Below are 17,788 nucleotides of genomic sequence, written 5' to 3' on the forward strand. Positions count from 1 at the left end.
TATTCCGGAATGAAGCCGGTAGGAAAACTGCCAATGCAATCTGACAAGCGCGTAAGTGGAAAATAATCAAAACAAATCAGGAAAAACGATCAAAGCATGCACGCCTGTGGGTCATGTGAGGGATCGTGACTGAGAAAATAATTTCAGCTCAGGAGTCTACTAAGGTGCAAAATGCGCAATATAAAAATATTACAAAAATGGGATTTTGTATTGAACAACATTGATTGTTATTGTATGTTATTGCGTAATATGATTTCATATTTTTCCTTGAAAATTTAGGCTTTTTTACAAAACATTAGTATTAGCATCAGCATTAGCATCGAACCAGTTGCACAAATATCGTAGGCGGTACGAGTTCATAACTATTAATAGCAAGACGAATATCTATTACTGTACAGATAGTAAGTAGGAAATAGGCAATAATTACTATCTCCTAAAGACATATCTCTCTCCAAAAGTTAAGGATTGTCCTTTCCACGCCCTTGCAACTGGTAGGGATAGGAAAGGTATGTTAGTCCAACATTTACTTAAGAGAGATGCAGAGAACTCTACGACCCCTCATAAATGTCTCGGGAATTTAGGAATTATTTTAGTAGGGAAGGTAAGCTATAGGATACACCCAGTCAATGTTGGTCATAACATATCAAAAAATCAGATAGAGGAAATGGCTCTTATGTTGGCCTATGGATCTAAGATTGGGCCAATCGCTTAAAATCTGAAATAAAAAGCTAAAAATTTACTCTAGAGTTTTCAAAACTTTCAGTTTGTCTTCACATATTTTCAGAGCTTGCCTTCGGATGATTCTAGAATGGATATAATTCTGAATATACTTTATGGGGTGGCTTTCTCAGTATTTTAGTAGAAACGATTTGATTTTTACAGGAACGACTGAGAAAGCAACCCCATAAAGTAATTCCAATCAACCAGTCGAAACCACCATTAGCATTTTGAATATACTTTGATAAGTTCAAAGATTCTGTTTTGAGATCCCAAAGAAGCCTGTTTTTAAACGGTCTGCAAAATTTCATCGAATTCACAACGTTTGGAAGATTTTAGAATTAGCATCGTTTATTTCAAACTTATGAATAGTTATTCACATTCCGAAATGATAATCTTTTGAATCAGAGTTGGTTGGAAATGCTAACATGAAGCTTTAGTGTGATGATTTATTAGCTAGAGAATGATCTTTAGAAGAATGTAGGTGGATAGTTCCGTTAGAGTACGGCAGTATGAAAATTGAATAGAAGTTGAAAATGAGCGAAGGGCCATTAAAGCGACAGTTTTCAAGATGACGCACATTTTTGCCTAGCCCGTACGATGTACGCGGGGACTTGAAGTATGTCTCCAAGTCCACAGGCAAAAATGTGCGTCCCTCTTGTTGCTCATAAACTGACTGCGGCTGTGGAATAGTTCTAGCGACGTTTTCATCACTACGTTTTGAATCAGTTAAATCTTATTTACCAGCCTCTGTTACCTCCAATCCAAATCACCATTCATAGCATAATTCCTCGTACACAAATCAACTTCAGCGCACCAGCCCCAGCAGCAACCGGATTGTAAATCCACCGTTTCGACACTGACAAATGACTGTCCTCAGGCCATTTCCGATATTATCAATTTGCGCTCACAATCCACTTACCGAGATCGATCTACCGGTTACGTTACAAATCGGAATCTCAAACATTCCCGCGCACCCGCATTCGACATCACAGTGAGATAAAATACAAAGTCCTGCTCCATTGGGGCAAGCCCTCGTTGATGTCGTCGTATGCTAATCTGCCTCTGAACTCTATTGAACATGCTAAAATATGAGTAATCGTAAATCACTAGACGGGTTGCAGCCTGCGTCTGTTGAACAATCTGATAATTGTTTGAAAATTACCTATTGCTTCGCATTAAAATCAGTCAGCAACTTCGCGGTCGGATTTGTGTCAACCGCCACACACACACACACATACGAGATCTCAACTGAATCCTAATGTGTAAACAATTTAAATTTTTTAAATTACTATCCCAAGCACCGGGTTGAAATATCGAAATCGTTCCCGCAGGCTGACAAATGCTACTTAAACAGAGAGTATAATTAAGTGCCTTTGAATTACCCATATACATATCGTGGAAATGGGTGTGCTTTACGGAGTTGTTGGCTCGATTATCGGATTAGCTGGTTGGAGTTCTCGCCGTCAAACAGCGATAACGTCACCGACAGCATCAGACATTGGCACAGATTTGCATAAATTACATACACCTAGTCCGCTGCTAGGGCTGATTATCAAACGAAACTCCTCGGAACTGGGATTATCGGCCGACACTTGCGACACATGTCTCACATTAGTTTGAATGCAACCTTTCCTCTGGACCGCGTGTCCAAGTAGGGCGTTAAACAGTAATGGACTTTGTTGATTCCGAACGCAGTGCAAGGATAATTTCCGCATGCAAAATTTCCTCGGTTGTCCTACAAGGGAAGTCGCACATGTCGGTTCTGCTCAACTGCCGATGCAATGTGGGTTCCGTTTTGTGCTGATGTCATCGAAGAAATTGAAAGCGATATCGATAACGCAACATTCTATTGAAAAGTAGGTCATCCGCACTGATGTTGGCAAGTGTCGGCCGGTCGTCTGGCTGCCAAAAATTGTCGTTGATCGAGATATTAAGACCGCCAACGATGACAATCTGATATGCGCGGGGAAATAATGATTCTTAAGTGTAGACACAATTTTGCGAATGATCGATTGGGGTGGTCGATTGGACGGGTTCAAGCAGTTGAAATTGGTGCCGAGAAAGATGGGCCAATTGAGTGAGACGGATGTTATTGGGGTCCTTGATTGATTTTGACTGCCGCTAGTTCTACTTTTCTTCGAATTTGATTAGTTGTTGTCCTAAATTTTGCGTGAAATATTGCTATTCTAAGTTGGTGACAAGCTTGGAAAACTACCGAAAACTCACTAATTTTGTTGCATTATTTCATCAAACTTTGGTACAAGGTCTATGACGTTTATTGCTGAGTTCCTAGATGTTTGTATGTGGTTAAATACCTTGGTGAAAGTTTGAAAATTCTTTTTGGACTCAGCGCACCTTCAATTTACCTGAAAAGAAAAGAAAACAAAAGAAAATAGTATGAAATGGTGAAAAATTATTCAACACCATCTTTTTACCACAAAAGCATCAATTATCTATGTAAACATATAAAGTCAATCATTTCTAATCTTCAATTTTTCTTCAGAGATTTAAAAACACTAAAATAATAACCTGATTTTGTCAGACCCTGTGCGCATCATACTTTTATCAATCAATAATTCCACCCTGTGTTGGGAAAAAAATCTATTGACGTAAATAATATGCCCCAGACCTAAAGCTGGTTCACTCTAGATAATTTAAGAAATAAATAGCGATGCAGTCTATTTTTGCTTGCAGGTGGAGTCAAGGTAACTGATAATCGCATCATTTTTCCCGAATTCACCCATCGCGTGCGAAGGTCTTTGAAGCATCGGTATCCCACAAACACTCTCGAATAAAGAGGATAAAAGCTTAAAAGTAAATCATGATGAGTGATCTGCTTGAGAGGAATATGAGTGTCGATGCAGCGCGCAAATATTCGTGCTTCTTGCTCTTCGGCACTTCCTCGTTCTTCGCAAGATGAGTACCCACTCTTCTTCGTTCTTCGCATACTTTTATCTTCATGAAGATGCAAAGTATTTGGTTCATTATTCATCGCGAAGGGGACAAAACATTCTTCTTTCTGTCCTCTGGTGAATCCCTAATATTGTCAGGGATTAACTCAACATGATTTGACCATAGAGGTAACTCTAAGAACAGAAGGTCCCGAAGAAACGAGCTCAACTTTTTGGCTCAGCTCTGGTACTATCTTTGGTCCCAAGCTAATCGATTCACCCCTCGAAACATAGGAAAATCCACGAACCCTTCATTTTATCTGTCAAACTTTCATAGCCAATCAAAACAAACATTTTGTAGTACTAGAATTTTGACTAGAATGGAGTACGTTAATCGATTTGCTTGGGACCAATAGGCTAGTTAAGTAGTGAGCCAATTTAAAATCGTTAGTTTCGTATTGATTGTTGATTTGACTGAGTCTTATTCATTCTTGAAAGTCGTGAAAGTGCCATCCCGAGTTAGGAAGGACTAAAAAGAAACATTCCAAAGTGTATGTTCGTTAGCGGTCGAATCCAACGTTGGATGCGGAATCCAATACCGAATGAAACCATTACCATTATTCAAAATCCTGTTGACGCCATGATTGCATTAATTAATGAGGAGAACGAGGATGCTTCGAAAGGTCAAGAATCGCCCACGGGATATTCGACAGCTGACGAATCCGATGTTGGATATTCACATTCTTCATTGACGAATGTGCCAATAAAAATCGAGAGCTTACAATAACGTGAAATTCCATGTGCACTGGACACAGTCACATAGAAGTCGACTGTGTCCATGCAAGTATCGAAAAGGCGAAAAAAGTAGCTGCTATTGATATAGAAACGCCTCACGATTGCGTGGAGTTTATCGCTGAAAAGTGCCGTTCAGTGTTACCGAAATGGAGCTGTCGGATTTCTTGGGGCTCAAGGAACTCGAAATGCATTACACTGAACCCGCTGTAAACAGTAACGGCGAAACATTCAAATTCAAGCAGATAATGAGCTTCCAATACCGCACATCATCACCGAGAACTGTTTTCTATAAATATGAAATAAATAAATACGTCATATTCCTCCTTCGTGATCCAATCAAAAACGGTAAGAGTACCAGCACTTCCGGGACCGATTACACTGTCTCCCTTACATTAACCACAAGCCAAACTAGAAGATCTCCACAAGCTGACACATCAGTTAGGCAGTCGACCATTTTGAGCCAGATTTGACGAAGAATAGAAGAACATAAATTGCGTGAATAATGAATCCTCTTCATTAGATCCTCTCGCATAAATTTAGTAAAGATGATTTTCATTCGATCCTTTCGCATAAATAAACGAGGTTTATTTTTCCTAATGTAAGGGAAATACAGCATTCATTTTAATTTATTCTTATGTTAAAACTCGAACGTATTCTTCATTAACTTCCTAGTGATTTTCCCGGCTGATTCAGATTTACCGTTAGCTTTTTGGTGGTATTTAGTTGAAACGGTATGCTGGAATCCCCGAATTAATACTAACTGCACTACGTCGTTCAAAGATACAAGTTGAGTCCGGAGTGTGATTGGTTCACTGTATTTGACTAACTCCTTTCTCTAACTCTTTGAAACTATAAGTACTTTGCCTTTGTTTCAGATCATGCTTTAGCAGTCTTCTTCATCAGTGGAAGCTTAAGGGGATGTTTATATTAGTTATGAAATAACTAATTTTACACGTGACGGAATTCGTCTTTGACATAAAAGATGAGACGTAAACAAACATGTCATGTAAAATTAAGTGCTCCGAGACTGAAAAGTTCGTTGCTCGACGAAAAGTACGTTTGATTGGACTATATTTCGCGTCTGTTATGACTCAAATTAATGTCAACATTGACGCTCGCATATGTCACTTTCAGAGCACCTAAATTTGCATAATTTTTCCTAAGTGTGTCAGATGCATTATGTAGCAGATTAATTTAAATTCAATAGTTTGTCGCATCAATATTTCTATTGCATACCCTTTTTTTGTTACGAAATTGTTCAGCGAAACCCTATTCTGTTACTAACCAAGTTGTAGACTGCTCCGTATTGAAATCAATTTAAACTGAATATAAAAACTAAATAAAATTGGATCGAGGTAGGCCGTGCATTGAAACTGACGTGTTTTGATTTTGCTGCTGCTTTATTTTCCGAGATGTTTATTGAAAATTTAGTACAATATATCCTTTAGCTGGTGCAATTTGGACACCTGAAAACTTTTTCAATAATTTCACGTGTGTTTATTAGTGCTGTGTTTGGTTATTTAAAAAAAAAAATAGGATCCAAAAAGTTTTTAAGATTACCGCGAGTGAACAAACCGGGTTTTTTTTTCATTTTTTTTCCTTCGTCGCCGCCGTGAAACGTTGCGAAAAAGCAGATCTCCGCTGAATTTTCTAATGTACGCTGTTGAATTGTGCCAAGTTACAAGTGGTTACAAGTGCATAACGATCCGGAAGCCGGAAGTTACAAAATAAGTCCATGAGGTAACGGTGATATCCAGTGGAAGTAGAATAAAATCAAATGTGCATTTTTTTCCCTGCTGCTGCCTGCGAGCCAAAATGGGCGCGTATCTATCGGAACCACTCACAACGAAGGATTCGAGCGAGGAGGCAATTAATCATGTTTTGTTGTTTTTGACATCATCCACATCCAGAGGGCCAGTCACTTCAAATGTATATGGAAATGGTAGGAAACCATTTGGAAGTGCATGGAAATTTTCAGTTTTTATTCATTATCGTATTTATGGGCAGTTTTAAATGCACAAAAATTGCACGAGTACATTACTATGGTGATAAGGTAAACACTCGTTTATTTGTTTTCTTCTGTGAAAGCATGTTTAGGCACAAATCGTGGATTTTCTGATATTCTCCATACTGCAAAAACGATTTTCCTACCACTGATGGGGCGACATCTCTCGGATCTTCAGTATAGCTACTACTCAAATCATATAATTAATTGATTTGCTTGCTTGCGGTTCCAGCTCGATGCAAGGCTGGCGGATCAGCCAGGAGTAGTAGTTTCTAGTGAAAGAAATGATCTCCATCACATCACTAAACATAACCACGAGCAATGACGAGGAACTGCATCCCAAACCCCATGATAAACAAGGAGCGGATGCATCCAATGAAACTTTCAAACGCAAAAGAATCATTACAAACATAGGAAAAAATTCGGTAAGATCCTTCCATAGCATTATTTAAGGATTCTTCAATATTGTACAAATATTTACACATTACACACAACTACACATAGTAACTCGGACCGTTTGATACGGTACGTCCACGCATCCTTCCACCCCTGTAGATTCAAGAAATGTTCCCATTCATTTCCAAGAATCATCTTTGCGGCAAATACAACGCAGTAGGCTTGGCCGTATTGATGTTTATATCATATCTCAGATATGCTGTAAATATCAATTAGATAAGGAAAATGATTAGACCTAATCTAACCTAATCATTTTCCAGGATGCTTTCTCATACTGGCTGCGTTTGTATTAGATTAGATTAGATTAGATTAATTTTCCATATGTGAATTTGGTTTCAAACATAAAAAAAAAATCATCGTTGATTATGGCTTTGTTGTCGTTTGGAACCAGTAGGTAGGTGAGGTAGGCGACAGTCACCTAACCCCCCAGGTTTCAACCCAGTGTAGATGAATTGCGTTTGTTTCGAATATCTTCGCTGTGAAGTACGAGCGAAACGAACCAATGAGTTCATTATACATCAACCAGTACGCGTTTGTTGATATTCACCAGTGCTTGATTATCCAACCCAAAATTGTCAAAATCAGAAGCGATTTTCAAAAGCAAAATAATTAAATTCATTTTGGGCAAATGGATTATTTTGAATATTGTCAACTGCGGCGCCGGTGGTGTAGTGATAAGCGTGATAACCTCTCACTCCAGCAGGCCTGGGTTCAATCCCCGTCGGTGCCACCGGGATGTTGTGAGGCCTAACATCTCTGATCACACCTTACTTCGAAAGGGAATCCCGAGCAAAGTCCAACATCAAAATAACAGCAAATTGAAATCAAGTTTTGATATCAACATCAGGGCCCCACAAAGTCACTTTCAATCGAAAATCTTCAAGTGACGATGAAGCTCTCAAGCATCACTTTCAATTGAAAGTCATTCTGTCTTCTCTTCGAGCAGATCCCCGTCAACATCAACAGAACCACTTTCGATCGGTTTTCATGCTGTTTGTTTTGGCTTGACTCGTGTTCATTTCTTCTTTCATTGTCAAATGAACTTACTTTTGCATTGAAGCGAAGCTGTTCAATCCAAATTCGCGCAGTTTTAATGAATTTTGTTGATTGTTCACTCGGTTCATTTAAGCGCATGCGCATAGATCTGTGCACGTGGTTGTAAAATGTATCATTGTTGGGTGATTTGTTTTCCTATCAATATGGGTACTTTTTGAATCGAGGTGACGTCTTGAGATCGAAGATGGCGGCTTCCAGTTTAAGAAAAAGCGGGGAATGCTGTCAAATACTTATCAGTAAATATATTTTTGGAATCGGGATAATGTCTAGAGGATGAAAATCGATATCCAACGCCATTTTGAAATCGAAGATGGTGGTTTCCGATTTACGAAAAAGTGGAAATTTAGTCAGATATACATCAATATTTTGTATTTTTGCAATCGGTATGAAGTCTACAGATTGAAAATTGATATGCGACGCCAATTCGAAATCCAAGATGGCGGCTTCTGATTTCAGAACAAGTGGGAAATATTGTCAAATACCAATCAATATAGTTATTTTTGGAATCGCAATGACGTCTAGAGGCCGGAAATTTATATCCGACGCCATTTTGAAATCCAATATGACGGCTTCCTATTTCAGAAAAAATGGGAAATGCTGATGTCGTCCCATCAATATGGGTATTTTTGGAATCGGAGTGACGTCTAGAGATTGGAAATCAACATCCGACGCCATTTTGTAATCCATCAAATACCTATACAAACTGTTTTTTGTTAGAATCCGGGTAGCATCTAGAAGCCGCAAATCGATATCCGACGCCATTTTGTAAGCCAAACGGCGGCTTCCGATTTGCGGCAAAGTGTCAAATACCTTAAAATATATGTATTGTCAGGATGTCTCATCCCCAGATGATGAGATAGATGCCGAAAATTGATCTCACGCCGTCTTTAAACCCAAGATGGTGGCTTTGGTTCAGAAAAACTGTGAAATACTGTCAAATACCGATCAATGTGGGTTTTTTCTGGAATCCGGCTGACATCTAGAAGCCAGAAATCGATGTGCGACGCCATCTTGAAATTCAAGATGGTAGCTTCCAATTTAAGAAGATGTGTCAAATAGCATACAAATGGCATCGAATATCGATTTTCAGCGTCTACGCGTGGTCCCCGTTCCGTAAATACCCAGATCTTAGGGTATTTGACACTTTTTGTGAAACCCGATGGCTGCCATATTGGATTCCAAAATGGCATCGAATATCGATTTTCGGCATCTACACGTTGTCCTCATTCCGAAAATATTGCAGGGTATTTGACACTTTCTGAACGGTGATGGTCGCCATATTCGATTCCAAAGTGGTATCTGATATCGATTTTCCGCATCTACGCGTTGTCCCTGTTCTGAAACTAACCATATTGTAGGGTATTTGACACCTTTTCTGAAACCCTATGGCCGCCATATTGAAGTCCAAGATGGCATCGGATATCGATTTGCGACAGCCACGCGATGTCTCCGTTCCGCAAATACCCATATCTTAGGGTATTTGACATGTTTTAGGAATCTTGATGGCCGCCATTTTGGATTCCAAATTAACGTCGAATATCGATTTTCTGTACCTTCATGTCGTCCTCGTTCCGAAAATACTCATGTTGTGGGGTATTTGAGACTTTCCCTGACCCCGATATCCGCCATCTTGTAGTCCAGAATGGCCGCGTTAATTTAATTTTCGTTTAATATAAAATTATATATGATTATTACATATAATCTGGATGCCTTCCCTATCGGCAACCTATATTGGTATAGGATACTATCCGAATACTATATGTTATGCCTGCGTTGTCAGGTCGTGACAAGTCGAATAAGCCCCGAATTGAAGTGTAATTGGAAAAAACGAAGGAAGCAGTTTTTGAGTCATTCATTTCGTCAATTGAAACAAGTCTTTGCTTCAAATGAAATGAACTGAAGCACTCAACGAACGAAACAAGTGATAGTCCCATCATGTTTGACAAGAGGAATGTTCATCGTGACTCGATAACAAGAAACACGATGAGTTACACGAAAATGATATTGTTCGAAATGAAGCGATTTTGCGGAGAGTTCATTTTCTTTTCTTTATAATGAGAGAGAGAAGGATTAGTATTTTCCATTTAATTCCACTACTTTATTTGCTTATCCTTGACAGATACGCGTATTTCATCTACAATGTGCAGACTTCTTCAGTGTCTTGTACTTATACTCGTAGTCGTAACTGTCAAGGATAAGCAAATTAAGTAGTGGAAAATACTAATCCTTCTCTCTCTCATTATACAGGTATTCCACTAAGACGCTCACATTCATCAGGATTCTTTTCTTTGTTTCTAAAATGCAGAACCCTGATCAACATCAAACTGAAATCATAATTTGATTTCAGTTTACGCAATGGACTAATTTGATACCTAATTTTGTCTTTATTTTGCTGTACATTTGCTCTTCAAAATATGTTGTTGCGGGTTTGTTTTCATTGCCTTAGCATCACATCAAATTGAATACTTGTTTTATTATCAACAGGAAAAAAATTATCAAAATTTTAATAATAAATTTTTTATTTAAAAATCCGACTTGAGGAATATGCCAAAAACTTTGGAAGCATTAAGAATTCACTCCGCAAAAAACTTACGAAATTGATTATATTTCGCGGCGAGTAGCAGTTTTGCTGGGTGATGAGAAACATTTTGTAGATCCATTTAAAATTGAAGAAATACATACAATTAAATGAACTAAATCAAATAAGGGTCTCACAAAATATTATTCACAATGTAGAAGCTCAATAGCGAGTAAATTAAAGTGATTATCTTTTGATACACCCGTCCGTATTAATAACGTTATTCCTCACCAAACTTGAAGCCTCAAGAAACAGATGAGTCCATAAATTTGTATGTTCTATTTATTTATTCACACAGTTATGGGCATAGTGACAATCGAGGGGGACGACTCTATCCACGATGCAGGAAATGTTGTGTTTTGCTGTGGCTACGATGCGCGTACGATGAGTAGATAGAAAGAAGATTTATCACGATTTTGAAGATTTCCTGCAAAAAGATGATGCGCGATGCAAGTAGATGCGAGGAATGAAAGAAGATTTTTTGAAGATTTATTCGCTAGTGTGAGATTTTTTGAGCATCTAGAATTGAGATTTAGATGTGTCGCCCCCCTCGGTGACAATGACAACACAAATACCATGAAGAACTCTGAAAAATGTAGTGATCATATAAGTGAAGTGATTGCTAATCAGAATTTTCTAGAATCTCAGCTAAAATTGAGCTCTGATTTTGCACATGAGTAATGGTCACAGATCCGTTGTAGCAAGATATTTAAAATTCAGTCAAATTGATTAATAAATCACATATTTAGCTTAAATGCATTTAAGGCCTTCGACATACGTACAAAGTACAACGTTGTACCACAAACGAAGTGACAGGCGACTAGTTGGCGAAGAAATCAATTAAAATAATGTTGTTTGCTGTAATAGAATTTTCTCGAAAGCTTGTGCCATCATCCAGCAGATGGGTTAGTATTTTTGTTTTGATTTGAACAAAGTTGATACACTGAAACCTCCATTTACGAACCAAAACGGGGGTTCGTAAATCGAATTAGTGCGTAAAAAAAACCTCGTTATTTGGGATTTACTTCGTAAAAAGAGGTTTTTCAAAATATTGTCAAATACCCCACAATATGGGTATTTTTGAAATCGGAGTGATGTGTAGGGACCGGAAATCGATGTCTGACGCCATTTTGAAAACCAAGATGGCGGCTTCCGGTTACAGAAAAACTTGGAAATTCTGCCAAATATCCCGCAATATGGGTATTTTTGGAATCGGAGTGACGTGTAGGGACCGGAAATCGATGTCTGTCGCCATTTTGAAATCCAAGATGGCGGCTTCCGGTTACATAAAAACAGAAAAATAATGTTAAATAACCCCACAATATGGGTATTTTTGGAATCAGGGTGACGTGTAGAGACCGGAAATCGTTGTCTGACGCAATTTTGAAATCCAAGATGGCGGCTTCCGGTTACAGAAAAACTTGGAAATTCTGCCAAATACCCCGCAATATGGGTATTTTTGGAATCTGAGTGACGTGTAGGGACCGGAAATCGATGTCTGTCGCCATTTTAAAATCCAAGATGGCGGCTTCCGGTTACAGAAAAACTTGGACATTCTGCCAGATACCCCACAATATGGGTATTTTTGGAATTGGAAGCCGCCATCTTGGATTTAAAAATGGCGTCAGACATTGATTTCCGATCCCTACACATCACTCCGATTCCAAAAATACCCATATTGAGGGGTATTTGACAGAATTTCGAAATTATTATGTTACCGGAAGCCGCCATATTGGATTTCAAAATGGCGTCAGATATTGATTTCCGGTCCCTACACGTCACCCTGATTCCAAAAATACCCATATTGTGGGGTATATGACATAATTTCCATGTTTTTATGCTACCGGAAGCCGCCATCTTGGATTTCAAAATGGCGTCAGACATTGATTTCCGGTCCCTACACGTCCCTCCGATTCCAAAAATACCCATATTGTGGGGTATATGACAGAATTTCCATGTTTTTATGCTACCGGAAGCTGCCATCTTGGATTTCAAAATGGCGTCAGACATTGATTTCCGGTCCCTAAACGTCACTCCGATTCCAAAAATACCCATATTGTGGGGTATTTGACAGAAATTCGAAGTTATTATGTTACCGGAAGCCGCCATCTTGGATTTCAAAATGGCGACAGACATCGATTTCCGGTCCCTACACGTCACTCCGATTCCAACAATACCCATATTGTGGGGTATTTCACAGTATATCCCAGTTTCCCAAAATCACAAAAAAAAACTCGTTATTTGGAATTTACTTCGTAAAAAAAAACCTCGTTATTTGGGATTTACTTCGTAAAAAGAGGGACGTAAATTGAATACTGCGTAAAAAAAGACTTCGTAAACGGAGGTTTCAGTGTATTGTGTGCAATGATCTTTGACAGTGTGCAAAAAGTGTATCATTTGTGGTACAATCAACCGGTGGAAACTAATGATTATAAATTGGCTCATTACTTGACTAGCCTATTAGTCCCAAGCAAATCGATTAACGTACCCCATTCTAGTCGAAATTCTAGTACGACATTATGTTTGTTTTGATTTGCTATGAAAGTTTGACAGATAAAATGAGGGGTTCGTGGATTTTCGTATGTTTCGAGGGGTGCATCGATTAGCTTGGGACCGAAGAGAGTCAAAAAGTTGAGCACGTCTCTTCCAGTCTTAGAGTTACCTCTATGGTACAACTACATGTTTACCAAAATTGCTGAACTTGTAAATATTTCCTATGTCTCACCCGGAAATTTGACCAAGATCTCAGGACATTATGTTGATTTTCTGCAATATTCCCAACTACAAAACTCCCTGATTTCCACGAAATTCCAGAAAACCTAGCCTACCCAAGTAACAATTCAAGCTGATTATTGGTTGATTTAAGGTGTACAAAGCTGATTAACACAAGACTGAATATATAGTTGATTTAGAAGTACATAAAACAAATTGTGGGGATACTTCAACCTCAAAATATTAGCTGATTGATCTAAAGATTGAACAAGACTTATTTAAGCTTAACACTTCTCCACAAATCAGCAATACGCTACTTATATTTTAATAACGTGATTGAAGAATAGGAATCTATAGCACAATTTTGTTATACGTCGTCACTCGTTGCATTTCCAGCAGTTTAGTTTTTCTATGTTCACTGCCTACCTTTCTAATCCCAAGCAGCGCCAGTAGTAGGGACAAGGAAGAGGAACTTTTGAGGAATAGCTCCAGGTAGAAGTGAGCTTTGACGACGTTGGAAGTATTAACATTTGTATTCCAGTGTTTTGACAGTTCACCACTTTATATTGCACTGAACTTACAGACCGCATTCCAAAAATGTAGCTCAAATATGGCACTTTGCTGTATAATACTCCTCCAGTTGCTATTATTCAACTTAAATTTGAGGTGCTTCAAGCTAATGATCATACCTTTTGCCACACATATGCTTAAGTGGTCCACTATGGTTGACGCCTGTGAATCAGGGACTTATAATAAGAATATAAATATGGAAATACAATTAGTACACACACAAAATAAAAATAGTTTTAGTAAAAATATCACATTTTTTAATTAAAAGTTTCCCGAATTTCGTGATATTTACTAAGAAAATATTCTCCGAAAATGTTGTTCATTTATTTTAAAAATTTGTCTTTCACATTCTACTTGCTATTTTTAAAAGTGTGATCTTTCAAAAGAAAAGTTGTTGTACTGTCAAAATAGCCTCTGTTTGTTTTCTTTCATCCGACATTTTCGCGCCAAAATTAACTTTGTATGACATTTCTGTATTTAATATGCTCCAAGCGGTATTATCATTGGATTAGAATCCGTTCAAGCTTGTCTTAATATATGATATCGGATGATGGAGTGATACTACCCGACTCTGTTCAAACATTTGACAGAGCTCTTAAGCAGGGGCAGTTAATAAGATTATAGTTAAATCAAGTGTTAAATGGAATCTGTACTTCGTCCGAGTGTGCAGAAGTTGTCATTGCCTCTCGTGAAATGGTGAAATATACCCAGCTTATCCGTTATATACGAACGTCCAACGTTGCCAAGGGACCACGAGCCTATAATGTACCCGGATTCAACCATTACAGTAAGTGTTAAGACCTTCAAATCGAAATGAAAGTAAACACCACAGCACCAACCATACAAATATGCTTTCTGCTTCTAGGTCTGCACCGTGAGGATGACGATGCGAAGATGAGGAAATCCAAAGGATGAGCTCAGATTTCACATCACCCGAGAATGCTAATGACCATATCGTTTCCATAGTTTATTCCTAGTTGATGTCAAGGTAGGTTTCTGAACATTTTGATAGTACTAAAATACTAAATTCACTTTAATTATTCACTTCCAGGTACGACGAATATCAGCATATTCAAAAAAATAATATCAGCACTGGCACTACGTATACGCTTGGAATATTCTATTTTGAAGGCGTAGATTGCTCCCCTTTGCACAACGTTGTGCCCGGGCAGCGTCATGTCGACCATCTTCTAGGATTTCCATAATGCACAGGTTCTCTCTGTGGGAGTACTTTCTTGCTGTTCTGTTCCGACCAAAAAGGGTTTTTCGGGATGACGACCGTCTTCGGTGCTTCCTCCTTCGTTTTTTTGCTAACTAACTGTGTGGGGTCGTGATTATTATTTGACAGTTCGCATGATTACAGCTGTAATCCTCTGCTTATTTACATTTGGTCCCACCCTATATATATACCGTAGCCATGCTACACAGCCCTACTCAACTCTATACAACTTGTGCCTTGCCCGCCTCGCTGTTCGCCCAACCCCGCATCCGCTCACTTGACCGCGCAGCACTGAGCTCCGGCCTCTTTCGTATCTTGGCAGCTGTGAAGGTAAGACGTGCGTCCCGTCGTGAAGGGGAAAACCTAGGGCAAAATGGCTGGTCTCGGACAGCGTAAATTGCACATTGGCGATCCTGCCAGGCTGCTGAATATTCAGCAGAAAAGAATTAATTTGATTTAATCATTTTTATTGTCGGAAATCAGCCATTCTGTTGTAATTGTGTTCACTGGAAATTTGTTTTTGTGAGTGATTTTTTTTCAATGGTCGAAAAGTGAAATTTATCAACGCTACAGAAGAAGGGAAAACAGTCTAGTTTACGGAAGAATCGATTTTCCTCGGTTGCTTTTCCCTTCGAGATTAACAGTACTCTAAAAATCGCGCGAATCAACCTAAAGTGATGTTTGCACATATGTAACTACCGGTAGTGGCTAAACGGTGACTTGGCAGCGGATCGAGACGACCGCGTTGGTATGATCTGGTAGCGGGTCGAGACGACCGCGATGGGCTACTTTAGTAGCAAATTAAGTTTTCGGTAGCGGATCGGGACGACCGCGATTAATATTTTTGGAAGGATTAATTGGAAAGCGGATCGGGACGACCTCGTAATATGAATTTGGTAGCGGATCGAGACGACCGCGCAAGGAAAACATGGTAGCGGATCGAGACGACCACGCGGAAAAAAATATGGCTGTGATTCAGACAATCGCTAGATAAATTAACACAGGAGTAAATTAACAGTTACTGGTTGACAGTAGAACGGTTGATGGAGATTGAAAACGCCACAAGCCAGGATAAGCAGCTTACGGAGGTGGTAGATGCTCTGGAAACGGACGTTTGGCCAGCGCATCTAAAGCAATTTCAAGTGCTAGGCAGCGACTTGACCATGCGCGATGGAATGCTGAGCAAAATGGGTTGTGCAGTGATACCCGAATGCCTACGCCAGAAAACCCTGGCGGTTGCTCACGAGGGCCATCCATCGACAGCAAAATTTAAGAGCATTTTGAGAGAGCGTGTTTGGTGGCCCGGTATGACGAAGGATGCAGAAGCATGGGTGACATCATGTGCCGTTTGTGCAACCAACGGCAGGCCCGAACGGCCCACTCCCATGGCTTGAGTTTTCGCACCAAAAGCGGTGTGGGAGACCATTGGCTTGGATTTCAACGGCCCCTATGCGAAATTCGGAGGTATCTCGATTCTAGTCATTGTGGATTATCGTTCTAGATATGTGATCGCCAAGCCCGTGAGATCTACGAGCTTCGAGCATACCCGAAAAATTTTGGAAGAAGTCTTTGAGAAGGAAGGCTATCCGAAGAACATGAAATCGGACAATGGCCCCCCCTTTAATGGGGATGACTACAGGGAGTACTGCCTGAAGCGTGGCATCAATGCCACCTTTTCCACGCCGTTATATCCCCAACAAAACGGCTTAGCAGAGAGTTGCATGAAGTTGGTGAATAAGGCAATGAGTGCTGCATCGGCAAGCGGAAAAAGCTATGGAGAAGAATTGACTGCAGCGGTTCATGCTTATAACGCAGCTGCCCACTCCGTGACGGGCGTACCACCGGAGGAAGTGATGACGGGTCGGAAGATCAAACGTGGGCTTCCTCTGCTGTGCCGTGGAAAGGCCACCTTCGACGACAACCTGCTTAACGCAAAGGATATGAAATTAAAAATCGAGGCGAAGATACGAGAAGACACAAAACGAGGGGCTCGTCGATGCCGTATTAAACTCGGAGACACGGTTGTTGTAGAGCGTCAGTCTCGATCAAAAGGAGAATCGCGGTTTGATCCCCGCAAGTATACGGTTACAGATGAACGAAACGGAATGCTTGTTTTGACCGATGAAAACGGCCAGATTTTAAAGAGACACGTGTCACAGACGAAGCAAGTCTACGACTGAAAGGACCCTGAAGAAGTCGTTCGCTCGGAATATCCCAAAGATTGCCGCATTGCTCAGGAAGTTATTCCAGCTTCTTCGCAGACAGAAAGCCCACAACCTGGCGTGACTGAGCGTCCGGTTCGAGCAAGAAGAATGCCGGAGTATTTGAAGAACTACGTAAGTGTTTTGGAAGAAGAATAAGGATAACACTGACTTTGTTTATTTTTGTTTGATCTTTGCTGAATAAATGAGGAAAAGTCTGTTAGTTTTTCGAATGTTTTTGCTTCCATCCCTGGATTTACCTATTTTTTTTGGAAGAGGGGTGATGTGTGGGGTCGTGATTATTATTTGACAGTTCGCATGATTACAGCTGTAATCCTCTGCTTATTTACATTTGGTCCCACCCTATATATATACCGTAGCCATGCTACACAGCCCTACTCAACTCTATACAACTTGTGCCTTGCCCGCCTCGCTGTTCGCCCAACCCCGCATCCGCTCACTTGACCGCGCAGCACTGAGCTCCGGCCTCTTTCGTATCTTGGCAGCTGTGAAGGTAAGACGTGCGTCCCGTCGTGAAGGGGAAAACCTAGGGCAAAATGGCTGGTCTCCGACAGCGTAAATTGC

General features: G+C 39.9%; 2 protein-coding genes across 2 annotated transcripts in view; one reads left to right on the forward strand and one right to left on the reverse strand.

Annotated features, from left to right (window-relative positions):
* Swim (Secreted Wg-interacting molecule) overlaps nt 1-3,087 on the reverse strand; it is a 152,028-nt gene extending 148,941 nt beyond the window's left edge. The window contains exon 1 of the mRNA XM_065230516.1: nt 3,076-3,087. The gene's annotated coding sequence lies outside the window, so the exon portion shown is untranslated. The remainder of the gene's footprint in view (nt 1-3,075) is intronic.
* A 1,195-nt stretch (nt 3,088-4,282) lies between these two features.
* Nucleotides 4,283-17,182, forward strand: LOC135708677 (uncharacterized protein K02A2.6-like). The gene is made up of 2 exons (XM_065230778.1): nt 4,283-4,338; nt 16,504-17,182. Exons 1-2 carry the CDS (start codon nt 4,283-4,285, stop codon nt 17,180-17,182), a joined length of 735 nt encoding a protein of 244 aa, XP_065086850.1.
* The last annotated feature ends 606 nt before the right edge of the window (nt 17,183-17,788 follow it).

The sequence above is a fragment of the Ochlerotatus camptorhynchus genome, unplaced genomic scaffold (assembly GCF_037179485.1).
Source record: "Ochlerotatus camptorhynchus isolate MF236.1 unplaced genomic scaffold, CSIRO-AGI_Acam_v1.1 ptg000330l, whole genome shotgun sequence".
Taxonomy (NCBI): Eukaryota; Metazoa; Arthropoda; class Insecta; order Diptera; family Culicidae; genus Ochlerotatus; species Ochlerotatus camptorhynchus.